Source organism: Neophocaena asiaeorientalis, unplaced genomic scaffold (genome assembly GCF_003031525.2).
Source record: "Neophocaena asiaeorientalis asiaeorientalis breed wild unplaced genomic scaffold, Neophocaena_asiaeorientalis_V1.1 scaffold108, whole genome shotgun sequence".
NCBI lineage: Eukaryota > Metazoa > Chordata > Mammalia > Artiodactyla > Phocoenidae > Neophocaena > Neophocaena asiaeorientalis.
The window spans coordinates 3,471,493-3,494,958 of NW_020173770.1; the positions used below are offsets into that span (position 1 = coordinate 3,471,493).

The window sequence follows — 23,466 nt, forward strand, 5'->3', positions numbered from 1 at the left end:
ACAGTGGAAGTGAGTGTGTACATGCGCGCACACGTGTGCAGTGACTTCAAGCGCGCGTGCAACTGTGTGTGTGTGCACGCACGCATGTGCTCGTGTGGAGAAGCGCGCTCTTCCCAGCAGGACAGCTGCTGCATAGGACTTCTGTCCATAGGACTTTTTGTCCTTTTTCATGCGTAAACCTAGCACTTTGCTCCTATCTGTTGAGGAAGGACCTGCAGCCGAGGGCCGCCCCGTCGCATCCTAGGAAGACACCAGAGGGACAAAGCCATCATAGCAAGATGGCTCCTGCCTTTCTGGTGACGCAGTGTCACTGGATGGTGTCCAAGCCGATCCGGACAGCAGTGTTCAGGCGCACGGGCACACGTGTGTGTGAGTGTGTGCTCGCACCCGCACACGAGCGGTGGTCGGGGGTCACTGTGATTACAGGTGCAGGGTTAGCACAGGAGAGTCTGCAGTGAGAAGCAGGTCCACCTCCTGGTGCCGTCCCAGCCACCCAGCAGCCCCCAACCAAAGCAAAACTAACCTCACTTTACAAAGGACGTCCCTACTCTGCATTTCAGCTCCTTCCAGTTTTGTTTTCAAGAAGTGGTGGGACACAAGTTTGGAGTAACACTAAAGATCCTGAAATTTTATTGTAAGTCAAGACAAAAAATTAAGAGCACAGAGGAAGCTACTACCCCCCACAAACACACACACACTCTCACACCACACACACTCATACCACAACTCACACCACACACACTCACACCACACACACACACTCACACCACACACACCATACACATTCACACACACCACACACACCACACACACACACTCACACATACCACACACACCACACACACCCTCACACACTCACACCACACACACTCACGCCTGCAATGAGCTGTTTTAAAGCATCCAAGGAAGAGGAATCTCCTGTCATATTCTGAGTGTCCCAACTCAGTGTCCTGAATACCCTTCTCCATGAACAGAATGTCATTTCTCTAGCATGATTTGTGCCAATTGTCCCATTTGGTTCAAAACAGATGGCCCAGGAATCTGACAATCCCCCCACTCGAGGAAAAAAAAGAGAAAAGAAAAAGAAAGAAAGAAAGAAAAACAATCAAACAAACAAACCCTTATATTTTAAAAAGAAAACACATTTCAAATAAACTACCCATAGATAAACACACGGAAAACAGCTGCAACAAATACCTGACTGGAAGTCCAGGAACCTGGGTCTATTCGATTTTGTTTGTTGGCTTTTTAATTGGAGTAGAGCTGATTTACAATGATGTGTTAGTTTCCGGTATAGAGCACAGTGATTCAGTTATACACATATCTAACCTTTTTCAGATTGCTTTCCATTATAGGTTATTACAAGATACTGCTCCTCACAAGGTCCTTGCTGTTTACCTGTTTTATATATAGTAGTGTAATAGTTAATCCCAAGACTCACAGACATAGAAAACAAACTTATGGTTGCCAAAGGGGAGGGAGAGGGGAGGGACAAATTGGGAGTTTGGGACTAACAGTCTTTTTGATTTTGGAACAGCCTTTTGGCCTCACTGAAGTTCAGTTTACCCGTGCACACAGGAAATCATAAAATCCACCTTGCTCACTCTTTGCCTTGAATCTCAGGCGAGTGACTTAAATTCTCTAAAATCCTTAATTGTCCGTCTTTGCAAAATAGGCCTGATATTGTTAACCCCTCGGGTTTACTGTGAGAATTAGATGACATAATGTGTGCGTCTGGCAAGTAGTAAGCATTCAATAACTAGCAGCTGTCAGTAACAGTAACAGAAATAATATTATTATGCAAAGTCAGCCTTTTCAACGAAGTACACACAGAAAACTAATGCCTTGGAGTGTGCTATCCAGTAGGGTAGCCAGTGAACCCCTGAAATGTAGCTAGCAGCTGAGGAGTAGAAGTTTCCATTTCAGTTAATTTTATGCACTATTTTAACTTAAATGGAAAAAAAAGACATCTGATTCAGTTATTGTTAACCACTGTTTGGAACAACGGGAACAACTTGCGTATGTAAGTCTACTTTTCAATGGTAAATTATATTAAATGTTAAGATCAAGCATCTGTGATGAAAATAGAGCATCCAAATTGAGATGGGCTATAAATGTGAAAACCACACGGGATTTCAGAGACTTCGTATGAATCAAGAATGTAAAACATGCCAGTTGTCCTATTTAGATCAAAGTCATGTCGACATGATATTTCAGATAAAATATATTATTAAAATTAATTTCACCAACTTCTTTGTACTTTTCTTTCTTACTGTGGACTGTATAAAATTATAAATTACATACGTAGCTGGCATTCTAACTCGGTTGGACAGCGCAGTCTCGGAGTATGCTAGGAAGCAGATGTTAAAGACCTCTTGTGCGATTTCTCATTTTAATAAACCAGTGTTCACCTTTGGAAGGAGAATCAAGGCCACAGCTTCCTCCTGTCAGATCCTCTTCACACGTACAGGACTGCAGGCCTCATCAGTGCCTGGTAGTCTGAGTCAAGGCATAGGCCTGACCCCACAAGGAAGCGAAAACCAGCCAGCACGGTTGTCCTGGTTTTCGCTGCCGTGCACAGAAAGGAATGCTGACAGCCCGGAGCAGGCAGCCCGTGGGCCCAGACTCCACGCAAATCAGCCGTGGGGATCAGAGGTCCTACAACACACCAGCCAGCCTTCCACAGCCCCTTTCCCAGTGTGATCCACTATGATTACAGACAGCAATGATTGCACATCTGTTCATCCTCAGCTGTGCAGGCTGAAGCCATTATGATTAATGCTCTGGTAATGGGCACAGAGTAAAAAATATTAATCTTTATAAACGGTATTCAACAGGCATCATCAGCTTATAAATGTCCAAGCAGAATATCCGTCTATAACTCCATTACAGCTCTACATCAAAGCAAGATGCAAATACGAGAATGAATCTGTCCATTTAAAACTTTCATTTTATGAACACTAAATAATGTGCTTCTTAGTTTTTAGTTTGGTCACATTAAACAAATGATCCATAAAGTGCATTTAATAACCTTGAGCCTGTTACACAGAACTGAGATCCAGATGAACACTTTTACTGAGAATTAAACAGTAAGAGCCATATAAATGGGGGATGCTTACTCTTCATCTTATACAGTCATCTTACTTTTCAACAATCTAAGAACTCTGCCCACATGATTCGATTTGTTCAAATAATTCTCTCCTTCTATACAAATCTTTAAACACCAGAAATAAAGAAAACAGAGCCAGCAATGGAAGGGATCACAGGAGCAATCTACTCACGTCCAAATTTTACAGATGTGGGAGCCAGGAGCCAGAATATAGGGACCAGATAGCAGCTGAGCCAGAGTTAGATGCCTGATCCTGAAGCCAGAGCTCCTTTGACCCATGCATGTGCACGTGTGGGTAAACATGTATGATTCAGGTGTCTTTACAGGCCTAATGCACATTAAACTTTTCCAAGAATTACTTTAATTCGCTTTAAGTAAGCTGTGATCGTTAGCAGTACCAGGAGGATAAATTCACATCAAGTAACCCTAAGTATGTCAGTTTTCCTTTCTGAACTTCAGCTTCTTTGTCTGTAAAATGGAGTAAATACAACTGCCCTGCACTGTGTTTCGATTCCTACCTACGGGTAGTACCTCTGGAAGGAGTCTGGTAAGAAGATTCTCAGCACCACTTGGCTGAGTGCTGAAATGATCAGAAATAAGATAATCTGCCTGTCGGCTTTGAGGTACCCAATGTCACAAAATTTTAACTGAGAAAGTGACAGAGCAATTAAAAGTATCTTGAGACTTGGAAGTGAACATGGCAAGATGCAGATTGCGGAACAATAGGAAAAAGAAGCTGTTCAAAGACACATCTTCTGGATGAAGCCACCGGGCCTCGTAAAAAGTGTCATCTTTTGAAAGAAGGGAGTGGGGCAGCAGATATTTTGTATCCTGTAGTTTGGAGAAGTATAATCATAGAGGTTAACCAGCCACTAGTATCGTAATAATAAATACTTTGTCAGAAGAAAGAAATGGAAGAAGAACCAATGGAGAAAAATCTAAAATGAGTCCCATTTAAAAGCAGATGAAAAGATTAGAAAGACTCAAACAAAATGCCAGGGAACATAGTGTGGAAAGTACTGGTCAGACCAGGAATCTATCCTCTGGATGGAAATGCATTTAAGGAGGTGGCTTGGTACATTTGAGAGGAATTCGATAGGTCTGCCTATCCTTGGGCAGAATCTTACCACGTGGAGGATGAAAAAGCAAAGAGAGAAAAACAGAGCTGGGGAGTCGTGTGCATGCTTTTACCCAAGAGCGTGAAGCTAACCAAGAACACAGGTTTTGGCCAGTGTGGCCCAGCACACACTCCTCTACTGCTTGCCCCCATACTGAGCTCTACAGTTAAAAAAACAACGTCAAAATCATATGGTCTGTCCGCTCCACCTTGAGGGAAGGACTGTGCCCTCAGGGAGGGATTTACGCAACAGAAAAAAGTAGGGTCTAGAAGGAGAACATAGGAGACTGCAGGCTGACCTGGGGCTCCTCCAACTGTCCCAGGCAAGTTTCTGTACACAACACGGTGCACATACAGAGCTAATCTTGGGGCCGGGAAGGAACCATGAACTGGGGAGACCCAGAGACCTGCCGTCCCAGTGCCAATGTGAGCATTACTAGGTATGGGACAACCAAGGCAGCCTCTTCTAAGACTGCTCTTCATGTCCCCAATATCAAGTGACAGGGACAGGAGTCCACTCAGAGGTGGGTGCAGAACAGAGAGCCAACACACTATGATAAAGGTTAGACCAACTACACCCCGAGGAACTTAGCACTGCCAATTTGATCACACAGAAAGAGAAGAGAAAAGGCTACGAAAACTCCGTAAGCACATAAACACAACACTACATGGTTTATTTATGTTTAATCTATTTATGTGTTTATTTATTCACATACTTGTACTTTATCGTGTTCCATATGGCACTTGAAGTGAATTCAGTTTTCAGAATGCATAACTCTTATGCTGGATGTGAAATAGCTTATGAAGAGAGTAGGGGATTCACTTGTAACAAGACAACTCCCTAATCAGCACCATGGTGGTGGACAGCTCCCTGCCTGGGATTTTGCTTGCAGACTAGGACTTGCTACTTAACTCCTGGGTCGTTATCTGTAAATTAAGAAAATTACTCTTTTCCAATTATGCATTTTTAAACTGATGGCTCTGAAGCCATTCTCAGAGGAATCAAACTTGCTAACCAACAGTCCTGAGCACATGGTAGGTACTCAACAAATTACAATGGAATGGGAATGGATATAATTAAGAAACTGAAATTGAGTTCACCCTCCTAGATTCATTAAGCCATTTCTAAAAAGGCTGCACTGTTTTAACAAATGATCTTTTCAAAAACACACATAATGAAAGCTACAGAGTGATATACAGAATGAGGGATGGAAAAAGGTACAGTACTTTACAGACAAAGATTAAAATTTTCTCAGGGCATGAAAAAAAAAGAGGAGAAAATTGTATTCATATTCCATCATTACTTAAAGAATTAAGTAACTTTGGGGTTCACAGCTGGTAATGTTCATTAGAAGTCTTCAGCACAACTATCTAATTAAAGTATTCCAGAATGCTATACGAGTGGTACATTAAGTAATTATGGCATATGACGGTCCCAACCCCAATTTTTCTTTCTGTGAAAAGCATCCATCAAGTTAACAAAAACTACTACAGAGTACCTCTGGGTTTAAGAACCCTTTCAATAAGAGAAATACCTCTCCATTCTCCACAGTGGAGAAGCTCAGGAGATTTTATTTTGATTTATTCATGGATCCAAAGCATTAAGAAGGTATATTTTACTATAGGTCTGTATTAAACACACAGCTTTTCTTTCTACGATTTAAAGCACAACAAATCGAATGACAGGGTAATTCTTTTAGAGATATAAAATCTTGGATCAAATCACAGTGAAAACGGTCTAGAAATCTGACTTTGCTAATTCCTACTAGCTAGCCCCAATAGGCATCTGGGCCTTTGCCCTCAGATTTTAAAGAGCTGCTGTAACTAATGTTTCCACCATTAAAAAGGAGAATTTTACTCTGCTTGACAACTGGAAGAATAATTCACCTTGAAAATAAGAATGAGGAAAATTGTTTGAGCTCTCCAGGCCTACATTTTTAAGGAGCTCTGTATTGTTCAAAAATGGAACACAGAGCTTCCCTGGTGGCGCAGTGGTTGAGAGTCCACCTGCCGATGCAGGCAACGCGGGTTCGTGCCCCGGTCCGGGAAGATCCCACATGCCGCGGAGTGGCTGGGCCCGTGAGCCATGTCCGCTTGGCCTGCACGTCCAGAGCCTGTACTCCGCAACGGGAGAGGCCACAACAGTGAGAGGCCTGGGTACAAGGAGGCTGGGAGGGAGCCATAAGAGGGAGGGGATATGGGGATATACATATGCAAACAGCTGATTCACTTTGTTATACAGCAGAAACTAACACAACATTGTAGAGCAGTTATATTCCAATAAAGATGTTAAAGGAAAAAAGAAAAAAAATGGAACACAAATGAAGTTTTATGAGGTTGATGAATACTGTGTAAAAGGAGCCTACTTGTTATACTGAAGGAAAGAGCTACAGGAATGGCCCGAGAATGAAGGAATGGCACATTTTCCATTCCTACTCACTGCTAGATTCCAAACATCAGAGAAAAAATAAAAAACAAAGTGGCCCCAATGAACAGTAAGCTTAAACCAAAGTAATCCACCAAGAGTATTAAACTAAACTACTATCAAGACTACAAAGGGATTGTCTTACCACTAAATCTTCAAATCTTTATTCTCCAAATCTTACACTATTCTGCAAAAACAAACTTATGACACAAGGTAAGTAGACAGTAAGCTCTAAAGGAAATCTGTCAATTGCTTTGGTCACTTTGAATATGAGAATATGGAAAGGCTAGACCTTGAAAGGCAAGGGAATTCAGCGTTAACTGGAATGAGCTTTCCCAAGGTCTCAGGTTAAGGACTGCAGCAGAAAGCAGCCCATGTGGGTAAGAGCACAACTCCCATCTCAGCTGAAAGGCTTCTTGCAAGGATGTCCAATGCTCTTGACTAATTTAAAAGTTAATGGTATCTAAGGTTGATTTCTTTTATTCCAATTCCTATAACACTAATGTAAAATATCTGTGTGGGCATAAATCCCAAACCTTGGTGTCCTAGTGTCTATTTTAATTTAATTATATTGAAAATTGTCATTTCTATAATAGGATTTAAGCTTTAATTTTCACAGCTGTTCTTAGATACGTGGGCAACAATATAATCACATGGGAACAAAGCTACAAATGTACAAATTATGAAGCTCTGACCTTTCTGTCTCTTCGTAACTTGCTTTGAAAATCTGCTCACTCCATGCTGCAGATTACATGCAAGAGTCATCTTTTTTGTGAAGCACATAATCTATTTAACCAGCTTTCAAGTAGTCAAGTCACATCTCCAAACAGTGCTTGGAGCCATTACCGCCCATTCATTGGCTGTCCGCACACAGCATGATAACGAGCCCAAGTCCTTCACCTCAGCTGGAGAGGAGGAGCCAGAACAGCCAAGGTGGGTTCCCGGCTCCAACGTGGGGATCCACCCCTCTGCACATCCTCCATTTCCTGAAACAATGCCAGTTACTCTGACTACAAACTTATATTTGAAAAGACAACCTCATGAAATGCTGTGAAGGCTGGGATTTGCCTCCAAATATCTGGGGCAGGGGGAGGGATGGACTGGGAGTTTGGGATTAGTGGATGCAAGCTATGATATAAAGCATGGATAAATGACGAGTCCCACCATGTAGGACAGGGAACTATACTCAAAATCCTGTGATAAACCATAATAGAAAAGAATATGAAAAAGAATGTAGGGGCTTCCCTGGTGGCGCAGTGGTTGAGAATCCGCCTGCCGATGCAGGGGACACGGGTTCAAGCCCTGGTCTGGGAAGACCCCACATGCTGTAGAGCAACTGGGCCCGTGCGCCACAACTACTGAGCCTGCGCGTCTGGAGCCTGTGCTCTGCAACAAGAAAGGCCGCGATAGTGAGAGGCCCGCGCACCGCAATGAAGACTGGCCCCCGCTTGCCACAACTAGAGAAAGCCCTCGCACAGAAATGAAGAACCAACACAGCAAAAATTAATTAATTAATTAATAAACTCCTACCCCCAACATCTTCTTTAAAAGAAAAAAAAAAAAGAATGTATATGTGTGTGTGTGTGTTTGTGTTTAAGTGAATCACTTTGTTGTACAGCAGAAACTAACACAACCGTGTAAAGCAACTATACTTCAAGAAAATAAATTTTTAAAAAATATCTGGGGCAGGGGGAGGAATGGACTGGGAGTTTGGAATTAGCAGATGCAAATTATGACATACAGGATGAATAACCAACAAGGTCCCACTGTGTAGGACAGGGAACTATATTCAATATTCTGTGATAAACCATAACGGAAAAGAATATGAAAAAGAATATATATATATATATATATATATATAGACACACACACATATATGTGTATGTATAAGTGAATCACTTTGCTGTACAGCAGAAACTAACACAACCGTGTAAAGCAACTATACTTCAAGAAAATAAATTTAAAGAACAATATGCGGGGGAGGAGCATCGAGATAAAAACAAGACCATGACTCGATAGGTTCTGAAGCCCAGTGAGGCGTTCTTTACACTCTTCTCCTCATTTTCCTATATGTTTAAAATTTTCCGTAATTTTAACAAAGAGCTATCTTGAGTCCAGAGGTAGAGTTGAGCTGTCCCCTCTGCCACTTCATCTTTCCACAAAACAGGGGAATAATAAAATCAGAGGCAAAAAGAAGACAATCTTAAAAAAAAAAAAAAAAAAAGCCCCATAACATTGTAAAGCAACTATACCCCAATAAAAATTTAACATAGACAGATAGACAGATCGGGGCTTGCCATGGCCCCTGGCACACAGTTAGAGCTCAACACTACTGAACTATCATAATTATGATCTGCATCCAGACCTCAGCACAGCGGACGGGACACCAGAGACCCTAAGGCGGTTGCCTGGGAGGCCAGAGATGGTTTCCTGGGTAGATGCAATCATATAAAAAAAAAAAAAAGAGAAGACAATCTTAATTTTATAAAACTGCTCACGGATGACCCTCCGTACCTTAACTGTCTCACTTATCTCTTTCTGTTACTCCTCCTCAAAGACACCTCCTTCCTGCGCCATGATCCATCCATTCAGAGCCCAGACCGGGAGAGACAGCCAGCTTCCCCGTGTGAACACGAGACCTCTCCTCCCTCAGGTCAAGGGAACTACACATGCATGTCACGCTTCCTTCTCTGCACTGCTCCCTGGGGAGAGAAGTGCTGGATTTGAACATGAGATAAATATGCACCGGGAGCCAGGCACTGTTCTAGGCACCAGCGATGGAGGAACAGCAAGATGAACAAGAAGGCCATGCTCCAAGGCCTCTCATTTTAAGAAAGGACCAGAGAAAACAAGCAAGCCAAGAGGTAAAACCAGGCAATGATTGCACGCTGTGGGGAGTGGCAGAAGGAGCCCAGGGGCAGTGTGTCTGGGGACATTTTATTTATGCAGGGTGATCAGAGCACCTCTCGGAGGAAGCTCTCTATGTAACCCCTTCCAGTATTTGGTCCAGGTCTATTTTCTTTTGCCCCATATTTGACATGATAGCCCCATACCCCACCACGAGGGCAGGGTCTCACCGGCCATTCTTCTAATGAATCCTCAACAAAAATGAAAAGACATGGCTAACATTTCTTGAATGTTCATGAAACACTCAGTGTAAATCTCAGTACCACACATGTATTAATCTTCAGGATACGTAACGGAGGCAAGAAGAAAAGGGCAGCTGGAGAAATTGAAGCCTGGAGGGTAACTTACCCGAGGTCACTGAGTTAGCAGGTAATAGAGGCAGGATCTGAGCCCAGGCAACGTGATCACAAAGCCCACACACACTCGCAATCCTCTCGTGAGCTGCCTGCCCTCATCCCAGCAAGGGCTTCAGACACGCGTAGTTCTTTATTAATGAGGAAGTAAAATCATTTACAGGAGAAATGATGCAAACCAGTCATTCATTTTATTTTTTAAGCAAAGCAAAGGGAGAGAGACATGTCCTCAGAGAAAAGGCTAATGTGACTGGCAACCAACCATGCACTCTGAGTCGCTGGACACCTGCCGAGGGGCTGGACCACTGGCATGGTCAGTAATCTACGGTGGCCGACGTGCAGGAGGGCCAGGTCCACACACATCTTCTGAACAGGCTTCTTAAATTCGGGGGGGAGGGGTTCTACATTTTGAGCTCTCTTTCCCCAGTACAGAAGCCAGAACTCGAATGCACAGCCACCCTTGCAACTACAACTATGTTCCAGGTTCTGCCAAGGAGGCATGACTTCTTAGGATGGCAACTGGAAATGAGCAGCGGGAGGACAGCTCTGTAAAGAGCTCTCACTTCCTTCGGACCAGGGTGGAGGGTGCAGAGGCAGTGGGAGTTGCAAGGTCCTGATTCAGAAGGAGCCTTACAGCTGGCACGGCTGGGAACAGACCGCAGTGACAGCAGCTGTGGTGTCCACACTAGCTGGGGCCAAACACAACCCGATTTGCCAAAAGACACATCTCCTGTTGTAGCCTAACAAACACAGCAGGATGCACCCTCAGTCTTCTGGTCCTTAAAGAGGACAGGAGAGGAGCCAGGCTGAGCCAACCGGGGCCCTGGAAGCCTTGGCCTGCTGGGACCCAAACCTGCCAAGGGAAGGCTTTCCTGCAGAGGAGCAATGGCAGCTTCGGAATTCACTGCCAGCCTGACTGCACCCAGATCAGCTTCCCACTTCCATCAAAGTGAGACTCTCAAAACGACGCAATAACTTTGATATTGGAGGGAGATAGAAAGAAACACTTCAGAGCGAAGCAACAAAGTGAGTCTCTTCTATGAGTGAAGCAACACACATGCTGATGAACAAAGACGTGCCCTGGAGCCCCACAGAGGAACCGGAGGAGCCAGACAGGGATGCACTCTGACCACATCCCCCAGAGAACACTGACGAAAGTCTAGCACATCCAGTAGCTTGAGCAGCTAAACCTAGTTACAGCACATCCCAAAACTCTAGACACGAAGGGAGTTAGTCTGACTGATTCCACTTGGATCAGGAAAGAGGACACAGACAACTGCATTTTTTTTTTTACAAATTAACAAGAAATGGAACGAGGCAAGAAAATCAGAGCCCTCATGTCTCACCAGAAAATGGTTTGGCTTTAAATATTTACACCACATGAAGAAAATCAGAGCCCTCATGTCTCACCAGAAAATGGTTGGCTTTAAATATTTACACCACATGAAGAAAATCAGAGCCCTCATGTCTCACCAGAAAATGGTTGGCTTTAAATATTTACACCACATGAAGAAAATCAGAGCCCTCATGTCTCACCAGAAAATGGTTGGCTTTAAATATTTACACCACATGTGGCACAGAATATCTTGCACAAGTAATGACGTCTTCGTAAGAACAGACCAACTGGATGATTTCCAGTGATAATCCTTTCCTGACAAGGAGGTAAGACGGCTCTGGGTAACTCTGAAGAAGCAGGGAGCCTAAAGATGAGAAAAATCTGGGCTGTCCTTGCTGTCTTCACCCAGAAATAACCTTAAAACTCAAGCCTGTAAGCGGGGCCATTTTCACATTGGACAACGCATTCTGAAATGCTTCCAGGCAGCCAGTGAGCGTCTGGAAGTACATTTGCACTGAAGATTATGGCTTAGACAATGTCGACTGATTGGACAATTCTAGAACTGCTTGTAAGACATGAAGCCTCAGGCTAATTTTGGCTCACTTTGCCCGTGATAATTCTGGATTCATATATTTCCAACAATCTCATTTACTACGTTGGGTGCAACTGACTATTAAGATTAAATTCCTACCTTTGCAATATCTAGAAAGATACTAAGTTAATAATTCCAAAATGTTACACATCCTGACAAGACCCCGTCAAACAAAGTTAAATATTTATTTGCATGCTGCATTATTTCCAAAACAAGACTTAAGGCAGTCTATGATAAAAGACTTACAGAACAGGAGTGAAAATAGAAATGGAGCACGGTAAAGAGAACCACAACTGCCAAAAACAACGGCTGATATAATTTGCAAAAATAAATACTAAGTTTGCCTTCAAGTTATCTACTAGCTAAAGAAATAAAGTGTCCATAGAAGAAAACATTTCCTTGAAATACACTCCTTAAGAAGATCTATTTTAAAGATTTTTAGTTGAACCGTTTATGCCTTAGGTCCTTATTCAAAGGACGTGGAACAAAGTTTTGCAACAGAAATTTTGAAATGTATGTAGTATGTCCTCAAGAAGGTCATCCCTGTATCAACACTCAATAAAAGCCAAGCGCAGTCAATCCGTGATAACTGTCATTTTTTTGATAACTGTTAGCTCAGTGAAGGCACTGGTGGTAGCAGCGATGGTGATGGTGATGGTGGTGGTGGTCGTGGTGGTGTGTGTTTTTGCGTGTCTTGGCGTTGGATGGCTGGAAGGAGAGATATTAGTAAGCTACCTAATAAGACCCAGATATAAAACTTTCAGGGGATCTCACCTGCTGTGGTATAAAGTTTAGTCAATATGGAAAGGAACAATGAAGCAGCATCTCCACCTATCGCCTCCATGCCTCCCTGGAGTCTCACAAAGTCCCAAGCTTTGGAAGACACCTGAAGGATAAGCAATCCAATGTCCAGCCTTCCAAGAAGAGCCTGAAATACTGACGGGTGGGATTACTGGCTTCAGGAGATTCACGGGCTTTGAGTCCCAAATAACGGCGACACCGCTGACTTTCTTTTATGCAAGTGAGAAAGGATGTCTGTTTCGAAGGGCTGCAAAAAGCTACTCCCTTCTTGGTTTGATGTGTTTTCTCCAGAAGAACACTCCCACCCAAATGAAGTCTTAACATTCCCTCTTGACATAAGCCTTAGCTATAAGTGCAGACTCCAGTGACCTGTATCAAGTGAAATCAAGAAATAAGATGAAAAACACAGGGTCCAGTAGTCTAGATGGTACAAAGGACTAATCCAGACACACACTGAGTTCTCAACAGGGACATCTCAGGCCTGAGCTGCTCCATCCCTGAAACAACACCACACGTGAGGACAAAAGAAAATGAACAGAAGACACAAATGGAATAGAATAAATGTATGCCTCTCCATCAGAATGTCACTCAACAGTCTTCACAGTTTTCTCCAGTAAGTGAGGAAGGTTGTGGAATTATGCAAAGGTCTTAAGCTTTCAATAAAACTTCTTGACAAGTGTAAAATATTAATCCAATCTGTCCAAACAGAAAGAAAGTGATTTATTAAAAGGGAGATAACGTGTGGAAATGTGAGGTGTTCCCTGGGATAAATGAGTTGAGGAATCATTAAAATTCTTTTTCCTTTGAGCAGGGTTTGAAGAAACCCTGTCACAGAATGCAAAGTTCAGGCTAAGACATAACCATGACTTCTACATTTAAAGAAAATTTGAAATTTTTTGTTGCAATCATCTCAACGGAGGACAGTGATTGCCTCCCCAGGATAGATAATCGCACATCTTAAAGGCTACAATGTATGCTGATTATCCTAGGGCTCTGGTGTACACCTAAATTCCGAACTACGAGGTTTGTGCCTTCATTCTTCAATGATCTATTACCTACAGTATACGCCAATTACCATTCTCTGGTAAGGGCTAAATCTTCCTGTCTTGTAATGGAGCTGTTTTAATTGGCTGCAACCTCCCCACTCCTTTCTTTGTTTTTTTTGTTTTTTTTTGGTACGTGGGCCTCCCACTGCCGCAGCCTCTCCTGTCGCGGAGCGCAGGCTCAGCGGCCATGGCTCACGGGCCCAGCTGCTCTGCGGCACGTGGGATCCTCCCGGACCGGGGCACAAACCCGTATCCCCTGCGTCGGCAGGTGGACTCTCAACCACTGCGCCACCAGGGAAGCCCCTCCCCACTCCTTTCGACAAAGAAGAGAGAATTCAGATGGGGTGAGGTCTACAGACAATGACAAATGTGACAATTTAAGGATTCTCAGGGTTTCACTCACCATGCTGTGTGAAGAGGTCACTGTGAATTATTTCAATCAAGCAATATAGCTTCTGAATGGTCAGCAAACCCACGGGAACATTTAGGATGAAATCAGTAAACATTTTGCTATAAAAGGAAAAACACAAGTGAAAAGAGATGCTGGAAATACTGCAAAATGACCCAGTGGGATACAAGACAGTACCGAGACGCAAGTTCAGTGAATGGTCATTAGATGCTACCAGAATGTTGGAATAGGCCCACTATACAATATGGGCCAAAATCTCTTCCAAAAGAATGATGCTTTAAAATGTTATTTTTCACTTCACACCCACTAAAATGGCTATAATCCAAAAGAGAGCCAGTAACAAGTGTTGACTAGGATGTGAAGAAACTGGTACCCTCATACCATGCTGGTGGAAATGCAAGATGGGGCAGACTTTGGAATAATGCTTGGCAGTTCCTGAAAATGTTAAACTTAGTTACCATACGACCCAGCATTTCAACTTCTAGGTATATACCCAAAAGAAATGAAAATATTTATCCACACAAGACCCTGTATATGAATCACAGCAACGTTATTCATAACACTTGAAAAGTGGAAAAACCCAGATGTCCATCAACCGATGAATGGATAAACATAATGCAGTAGATCCACACAATTCACCCATAAAAGGGAATGAAATCCTGACATTAGCAGACCTTGAAAACATTATGCTAAGTGAAAAGAAGCTAGTCACAAAAGGTCACGTATATTATACGATTCCATTTATAGGAGATGCCCAGAAAAGGTAAATCTATGCACACAGTAAGTAGGTTAGTAGTTGCCTAGAGCTGGGGTGGGAGTAGGCAATGACTCTTATTGGGCACGAGGAATCTTATTGGGGTGACAAAACTGTTCTAACAGTAGATTATGGTGATGGGGTAGAAGTCTCCTTCCTGATGTGGGAAAACAAGATGTCTTCAGCACAGGAGTCGACTGTAAAATAAAAACTGTAATGCTGAATTCTTTTAGGGGTGTGTGTTAGTGTGTGTACACACGCTGGCACACAAAAGATAACTAGGAAGATCCAGATCCTCGTGGAATTAACTTTGAGTTATTCTCCTCTGTGATCTCTTCTGTTTCATCAAAACATGACTCAATTTTCTAAACAGGGAAAAATACATCCATGATTTTCAATGTCATTTTTTAAAAAATCAGTAGGTAAGGTGTTGAAGAGGAACCCACGCACAGGCAGAAAGAGTCAACGGCCCAAGAGCAGATGGGACCAGTCCTGGGGAAGGGAGTCTTCCCGGGATCTCCAAGCACAAGGCACAAGCACCCGTTGTGGACATGGACGTCACCCCTCTAGTGAGCAGAGGCCTGGTCCCCATGCCCCAGGAGGACAGGCCCAGAGTATGGCCATGGCCCACCCAACTGCAGCTCCCCCCTCGTCCTCTGTTTCTCCAGACCTGAGTTTCTCAAACAGCAGCATTCATTGAAAGTGTCTGGAGGCATGATTAAAACCAAATAGCTGGGTCCCGCCCCCAATTCCTAATTCAGAAGATCTGGGAAGGAACCCAAGATGCAGCAAATTCCCAGGGGCTGCTGATACTGCCGTTGTCTGGACCACTGCCTGAGAGTCGGGCTGCAGTCACAGAGCACACAGAGACCCAGGAGGGCAGACCTGTTGCCCACGGGCCCATCTGTGCCTCCTTTTCTCATTTAGAACCTGCTAAACTATAACCAGTATTGTCAGTGCCTGGGAGCAAAAATAAATGTGTCCATGCAGGACACTAAATCCTCAGGCACATCAGACACGTGATGATTCGTGGGGAGAGCAGCTTCCCAAAAGCCCCTCACCCTTCACTTCCAAGGCATGAGTGACCTATGGTGGACATAAAGTACAGAAGGGTGACCGTTTTTCATTCCGTTTAACCACCCGAGGGACAGATGGCCCTTTACTAATATTTAGGTGGACTTTTCTGGCTGGTCAACTGGTGCCACCACCCGCAGGTAAGTTTATTGTGTCAAATGTTAAATCAAAACCCAAACAAGGAGCAGACGAGGGTTGTGCTGTGGATGTCCGGAGTCACAGAGGCCGTGCACCCACTTGCTCGAGACACCTCTTTTCCAAATGCAGTGACATCTGCACAGTGAACAACTGAGACTGAGCTTGGATGGGGACGGTGGCAAAACCGGAAGGTGAAAGGAAGGATTCGGTCCCCAGCCTGACTCCTCCATCTGAAAGCCAGTGTCCAGCTTGCCCAGAGTTTGGTTTGGTTTGGTTTTTGTTTTACTATAACCTGAGCTGACAACTTGCGGCTCCTGTCTGAGGCCCACAGCCCTTGGGCAGGAGCCCCCAGAGAGAAGCTGTATGGTAATGAGGTAGAGGAGGTGAGACACCAATATTAAAGCTCCCGAGTCAAAACGTTTACGTGCTGAAACCCAAACCCAAACCCAAGAACCACTTATGGAATTTTAAAGTCTAAAGGATGCAAAATGCCCAATTTGTATTATGTATGCATGAGGCTATAAATAATCTTCTAAAGAAAATATTGTGACTGTTGATAGATGACACCTTTTCCACATAAAGACATAATGAGCAAAGTGTCACAGACACCATCACTAGAACATGTTCCAGAAAGAGTCAGGGCACTGAACTATGTGGACATGAGACAACCCAAGCATCCCGTGAACTAACGCCCTCAAAAGGAGGCCAAGCATGGCACACGGAAAGCCTTCGCCTTGGGTGCTTCCTTACCTGAGCTCTTTGGGATCAAATACCAATTTCACATCGTTGACAATGGTTGGCAAGTATTTCAGCGCTGCACCCTGCAAACCAAGAACAAAGAAGAATGTTGAACCTAAGGCAGCTGGCAAATCTTCATACGAAGTTGTAATTACTTTGAAAAACCACACACATACCAAAAAAACAAAGATCACTTTCCTGATGAGAAGCTGATGGTTAAACACAACGAAAACAGAGGGGAAAAAACAAAGCCTCTGATCCACAAACAGTGGAGATGTGTTAACATGGATATCCTGACACATAATAAAAGTGATATTAGCAGAAGCCAACATTCAATGCTTGCTCACGAATGCCTATACCGTACTAAGCTTTTATGTGATTTTCCCCTTTACCCAAAGGAAATCCTAGCAAATGAAGACCTGTGCCCCCAGAAGAATCCCCCACCAACAAATTCACTGTAGCTCTACCACATTCAACAATTAGAATGACTGCCTTTGTTCCATTCCAGAAATGACTGCCTGTATATCTAGGTCCCTGAACTTGGAATCACTTTCTGCTTTAGTAACTTTATCTCCTATATTCACATTCTGTATCTTCTAGAAAACCCACACTTTCAGAAAATAAGAGTGATGATAATAATGATAGATCCTAATACATGCTCTGCCGCTGTGCTAGACCGGTGTATATTTTATCTTTAATTCCAACAGACCTCCTACAGGGAGTTAGCTGTGCAGGAAGGCAAGGAAACTGACAATGGAGATGTTAATTACTTTGCCCCTGATCACACAGCACAGCTAGTACTGAACTGAGCTAGAATTAAAATTCAGTTTGGTGGGAAGCCAGGGCCTCAGCCCACCCTCATCTATATGCGATTGGGAAAAGGCCCTGGATTTTAAATGTTCTGATCCTGGCTGGGACGCCCCCCTCTGCCTCTGACTCTAAGTGACTCCTTCTACCAGGGGTGGCTCCCCCTTCCTGAATGAAATGGAGGAAATAATACTCATGTCAAATACCTCCAGGGGCTGCAATAAAGCTCAAAATCTAATTGAAAAGAGAACTGGATAACACTTTGAACGCTGGAAAATGCCACACCTATTACCTAAACAGCTGTTAGCATTGTTTTCCAAAAGCAAGTAGGCAGAAACCCACCTTAAACGGATTACCCAGAATATATATGGTCAACCGATTTGCAACAAGGGACAAAGGTGCCCCCTCGGCCAGCACCAAATAAAATTCCTTCCATACCTCACACCCTATATAAAAATTCACTTTAAATGGATCATAGATCTTATATTATTAAAACTATAAAACGTCTAGAAGAAGTTACTTGTGACTTTGGGCTAAGCCAAGATTTCTTTCATATGATACCAAAAGCAAAATCTGGAAAAGAAAAATATTGGATCAATTGTACATCATCAAAATGAAGAATTTCTGCTCTTCAAAAGAATTTCTGCTGAGACAAAAAAGACGAGCCACACACGGGGAGAAAATAATTGCAAAGCAAGTAAAGGCACAAGTGAAGTGAAGCTGTTTTGCCAGGATTTGGAGCCAGTCCACCTCCAAGCCCCTCAAGCCTTAACGCACCACAGTCAAGATGATCAAGGACAGGTAAGCCAAGTTTACCTCTAAATCTGCACTCCAGAATTAGTGGTGTTTTTCCCCAGGTGTTAACCCTGTCCTTCAATGCCGGCCAGATCAAGGAATTCCAACTCTCTGCTTTGAGATGCAACTTTATTTTTTATTTTTTATTTTTTTTTAGCGGTACGAGAGCCTGTCACTGCTGTGGCCTCTCCCGTTGCAGAGCACAGGCTCCGGATGTGCAGGCTCAGCGGCCACGGCTCACGGGCCCAGCCGCTCTGCAGTATGTGGGACCTTCCCGGACCGGGTCACGAACCCGTGTCCCCTGCATCGGCAGGCGGACTCTCAACCACTGTGCCACCAGGGAAGCCCGAGATGCAAATTTTGAAAAGAACCTTAAATAGAAATAACTTCATTCTGGCTTCCAAAGTTCTGCTTCAAATACCTTAGAGTTGCTTTGAAAAAATAAAAAAATATTTACTGTGACGTTTAATAATAAGCGTTTGCACAGCTGACTGCTCGGGCCAGAAAGTGTCTTGTCTAGTTTGTGAGGGTCCCGCGGGCGAGGATGCATGAGCATAATGCGTTTTAGCCTGTACCCCACGAAGCACCATCTGCCTGGAGCAGCGTGATAAATACCATCTTACAAGGACAAACAGCGGCAAACAAGACAGGCCTTCATGGCCCACCCTCCGCTCACTGCCTGGGGGCCGCCGGGCGCTGCCTTAACCAGGTTCCTGAGGGCTCCCCGACCCGAGGTCAGGCGACACCCACAGAGGGAGGGCTGTACCCGCGGAGACCCCCAAATGCTGCTTAACAGGGAACTCTGCCGAACTGAGCCAGATCCTAGGGACGTCGCGTTTTACAGTTCATGAGGGTCACAGAGAACAGAGAGCAACCACGAGCCCACATCAGTCCTGGATAACATAACAAGGACAGACAGACGGAATGAAGTGAAGGCGAGGGCGTGCCCCCGCACCCCATTTCCAGCTCTGTTCTCTCCGTACTCCGGCAGTCGTGGGCTCCTTTCCACCTTCCGCCTTCCCCAAGTGACTGTCTCAGCCTCTCTTCGCTCTCCTCCAGCCCAGGATCCCACCCGCTTTTCGCTCAGCTCACCTCCTGCTTCAGGGAAAACCAAAACCATCAGAACAGGCTGGGCAGTTCTGCCCACCACTCAAGCCAAAACAAGCCGGACGCCTGGCCTCTGCCTGTCCCTCCAGGCAGACGGAGGGAGCACCTGCCTCCACGGGGTGGGGGTCGGGGGATCCTGCCCGCTGGGCACGGGCCCTGCCCCACCGTCTGATCGAGCACCTCCTTCATTTTCCTCCACACTCCAGCCCACGCCAGCCTCTCCCCTTGAAAGCACCCAGAGCCCCAGGCTCCCCGCCGCCCAGCCCAGCACAGACAGCTCCCAAGCTGTGCACTCACCCCGGTGTCCAGTAACCAACGCACTCCCCCGACCTCTCCAGCCGCCATCAAGTCTCCATTCCTGCCAAGGCCACAGCGACTCCAGGCCTTCACTTAGGTGACCTTCCCATGACACTGCTGTGACCCCTCATTTCCCGGAGCATCCACAGCCCTCACTGCCAGGGCGACCACCTTCCTCTGTCCCCGGCCCCTCCCTTAAAGGTGGGTGTCCTTGCAGTCCCGTTCTAGACTTTTCTCCCCCCTCTCCATACCCCTCAGGAAGCCCCCTTCAGCCAGCTTCGGACGCCTAATGCCTGTCTCCCAGGTCACCTCTCTCCTGAGCTTCACACTCACACACCCGGCGGCCACTGGACTCGTGGCTGCCCCACAGATGCTGCAAACGCCCCCTGCCTTAGAGGGGGCCCTACCCTTCGTCCCGGAGCTCCAGGCTCAGGGCACTGCACCCGGGAGCCCCCAGGTCACACGCTCAGGGTGCTGTGTTTGGCACAGCCCACTTCTGACCAATCACAGAGCCCGGTGGATCCTCACTATTCCACACCCCCTGCCTCTACTGCCTTCTCCATTTCTATAAGTGGCCACCACCTGGCCCACGCCTCTAGTGTCTCCCTCCGGCAGGAAGGCACGGCCTCCTAAGGGGCCTCCCGCCTCTGCTCTGACCTCCTCAAGGTCACGTCCCACTCGCAGCCAGAGTAGCTTTCCTAAGATGCAAATCTAACTGAGATACTTGGGTGGCAACGCCCTGCTCCTGGGATACAGGCCTAACCACCCAGCATCCTCAGAGGCCCGGGCCCCACCTCCCCCATGTCCCAGTCAGGGGGGCCTCCACCTCCACCTGCAGGACCCTTTCCAACAATGTGGAGCCTCTTTCAGTCTCCCCCATGCTACGGACCTCTCTGCCAGCTCCGAGGCTGTGCCCATGCTGTTCCCTCCTCCTGGGTCACTGTTCCCCCCACTCCTGCCGCTGGTCCTAAACACGCAGAGGTAACCTCGCGACTCCTCAGCCCTTAGCCATCGTTTTCCTCAAGACACACGGATTCCGGGTCAGCCATCGAGGAATATTACCGCGCTGGGCCGTGTGTCTGCAGCCCCCCGACCAGGGTCTCACGGCTGTTGCCCGGCCAAGGACCCTCGACACAGTAGAGCCTCCATGACTCCCTGACCCACAGAGCTTTGCCCAAAAGCACCTCTTTAACCTCAAGAGACTCTGCACCTCTTTGCTTTGCACCCACTGAAATCGGCCTCGTCAGCTGAGAGACCCAGCTGTATCCCCTCCAAGAAGACGATCAGCCAGAAGAGGCCGAGGGAACCCTGAGGTCCCCGCAGCGCAGCCCAAGCCTCCTGGGAAAGCACATGCCCTCCCCCACTCTCGTTAAGGGTGCAGCCAGCTTTGCCCATTTCTAACACTGGCTACTGGACTAGTGTAGCCAGTGTTAGAAATGGGAGACTTGAGTGTTTTGGTTTCCGCTCGTGCTTGCAGGAAAAGGCCCCCGTTTCCTCCGTGGAGTCAGGCTGCTTCACTGAATTCAGGTCTCTTTCAAGGGCAGGGGCTACTGCTTCGAGAGCTTCTCAAGCTGTGCAGCGCGGGCCAGACAAGGCGGGCTCTGGCTCGGTGATGGACAGCGATGGGTTGAACCTCATCTGCAGAAGACGCCTCCAGAAACAGAAGACCCGAACGCAGACGAGGGAGGGTAGACGGCATGACACCCAGGAGCGGGTGCCCCCCCTGGACAAGGACCGAGGCTCCAGGCCCGGCTGCCGCCTCCGCCACCTACTATGTGAACTCAGGAAGGGAGCCTTTCCTCTGGGTGCCTCTCAGTGGGAAAGGATGGAGGTTAGTAGCGGTGAATGGGGCGGCCTCCAGCTGCAGTCGGGAGAACGGAAGGGTGCTGTGGAGGCGATGAGACACCCCCGACCCATCACTGGTGCTCACAGACGGTGCTCACCACTCGTTGTGGCAGCAGGAGTGTGTGGATGTGTGCAGATGTGAACACACACACGGGACACCCCCGACCCATCACTGCTGCTCACGGACGGTGCTCACCACTCGTTGCGGCGGCAGGAGTGTGTGGGTGTGTGCAGATGTGAACACACACACGGGACACCCCCGACCCATCACTGCTGCTCACGGACGGTGCTCACCACTCGTTGCGGCGGCAGGAGTGTGTGGGTGTGTGCAGATGTGAACACACACACCCTCTTCAACGTGCAGAACTCTCCATCCAGTGACAAGTCCTGATTAAAGTGGCAAGTAGTGAGTAGTATCATTTGCCAAGTCCCAGAGACAGTCGGGTAACAGGAATGGAGGGCCTTGGAGACGTCGCTTTTTCTGTTGTTGTTTTCTATTACTTTTTGTAAACCAGTTATTTATTTACACAAAATCTTGCTCAGAAGATGCCAGCCTCTTTCGAATGGTAGGGGAGAGGTCAGGATGCCCGCATGGCATGTCAGCAGCCACCAGGGTGCCTCCCAGGCTTTGGCTAGGTTCCCGGCAGGCAGTGCGGGGGTGGGAGGGGGGCACGCATTGGTTCACTGGGCAACTGAGGTGGGGAGGGGTGAGGTCTGTGGGATGTACCCCAGAGACAGGGCTCAGCTTGGAGTGGGAGCTCCTCGGCACCCCTCCCGGGGCTGTGAGCCGGGGCCACATAACCTGTGTGAACACACCCACCGGACAGGGCCTAGCCAGGAACAGAGACCAGCACAACAGAGGAATGTAAATGAATTCAATGTTTGAGCTTTGTTTATCCGTCTCCTGTGTCTTAAGTCATAATTGAACTTATCAAATCAGTGTTTGCTTTTTAAGAAAGTTATTCTTTCAGAGTTGACTTTAAATTTACCTAAATTAACAAAATGGCAACTTAAGTCCAGGCTGGCACTTCTCTTTGAAAGTGGAAAAGCTTTCCCACAAGAGGACGGACGGGTCCAACCCTAAAGGCCTTTGGGACTCAAATACGTGTGCAATGACCCACTGACATGCTGAGAACACGCACTTCAGTCCCCCACACACTCAGGCACGTGAAAGATTCAGTTACAACTGAAACTACCACCAAAAACAATAGGGCTCCCTGCCATTTAGCACTGATTGAAAGGCAGCAATCCACAGAAAGATACAAGAAACAAAATCTGGGGCCAGTGGTAAAGCTATTTGTACTAATATTAAAAGACAAGCGGGCTTCCCTGGTGGCGCAGTGGTTGAGAGTCCGCCTGCCGATGCAGGGGATGCGGGTTCGTGCCCCAGTCTGGGAAGATCCCACATGCCGCGGAGCGGCTGGGCCCGTGAGCCATGGCCGCTGGGCCTGCGCGTCCAGAACCTGTGCTCCGGGGCGGGAGAGGCCACAACAGTGCGAGGCCCACGTGCCGCAAAAAAAAAAAAAAAAGACAGGAAAGTTGCTGTGTGGTCCTCTTAATACTGGGTTCATCACTTAACATTCAGGCAATCAGGAACTCATGGTATCCATAGAGCTACCATATGATCCTGCAATCCTGCTCCTGGGCACATATCCAGATAAAAATATAACTTGAAAAGATACATGCAACCAACGTTCATAGCAGCACTACTTACAATAGCCAAGACATGGAAGCAACCCAAATGTCCATCATCAGATGAATGCGTAAAGAAGATGCGTGATATATATATATATATATATATATATATATATATATA

At 46.1% G+C, this 23,466-nt stretch overlaps 1 protein-coding gene across 2 annotated transcripts in view; it reads right to left on the reverse strand.

Annotated features, from left to right (window-relative positions):
• DOCK1 (dedicator of cytokinesis 1) overlaps window positions 1-23,466 on the reverse strand; it is a 463,294-nt gene that overhangs the window by 330,250 nt on the left and 109,578 nt on the right. For both annotated transcript variants that reach the window (XM_024751569.1, XM_024751568.1), the window contains exons 21-22: window positions 16,812-16,882; window positions 14,090-14,196 (exon numbers count right to left, since the gene is read on the reverse strand). In XM_024751569.1, the coding sequence (XP_024607337.1) occupies window positions 14,090-14,196; window positions 16,812-16,882 (178 nt within the window). The remainder of the gene's footprint in view (window positions 1-14,089; window positions 14,197-16,811; window positions 16,883-23,466) is intronic.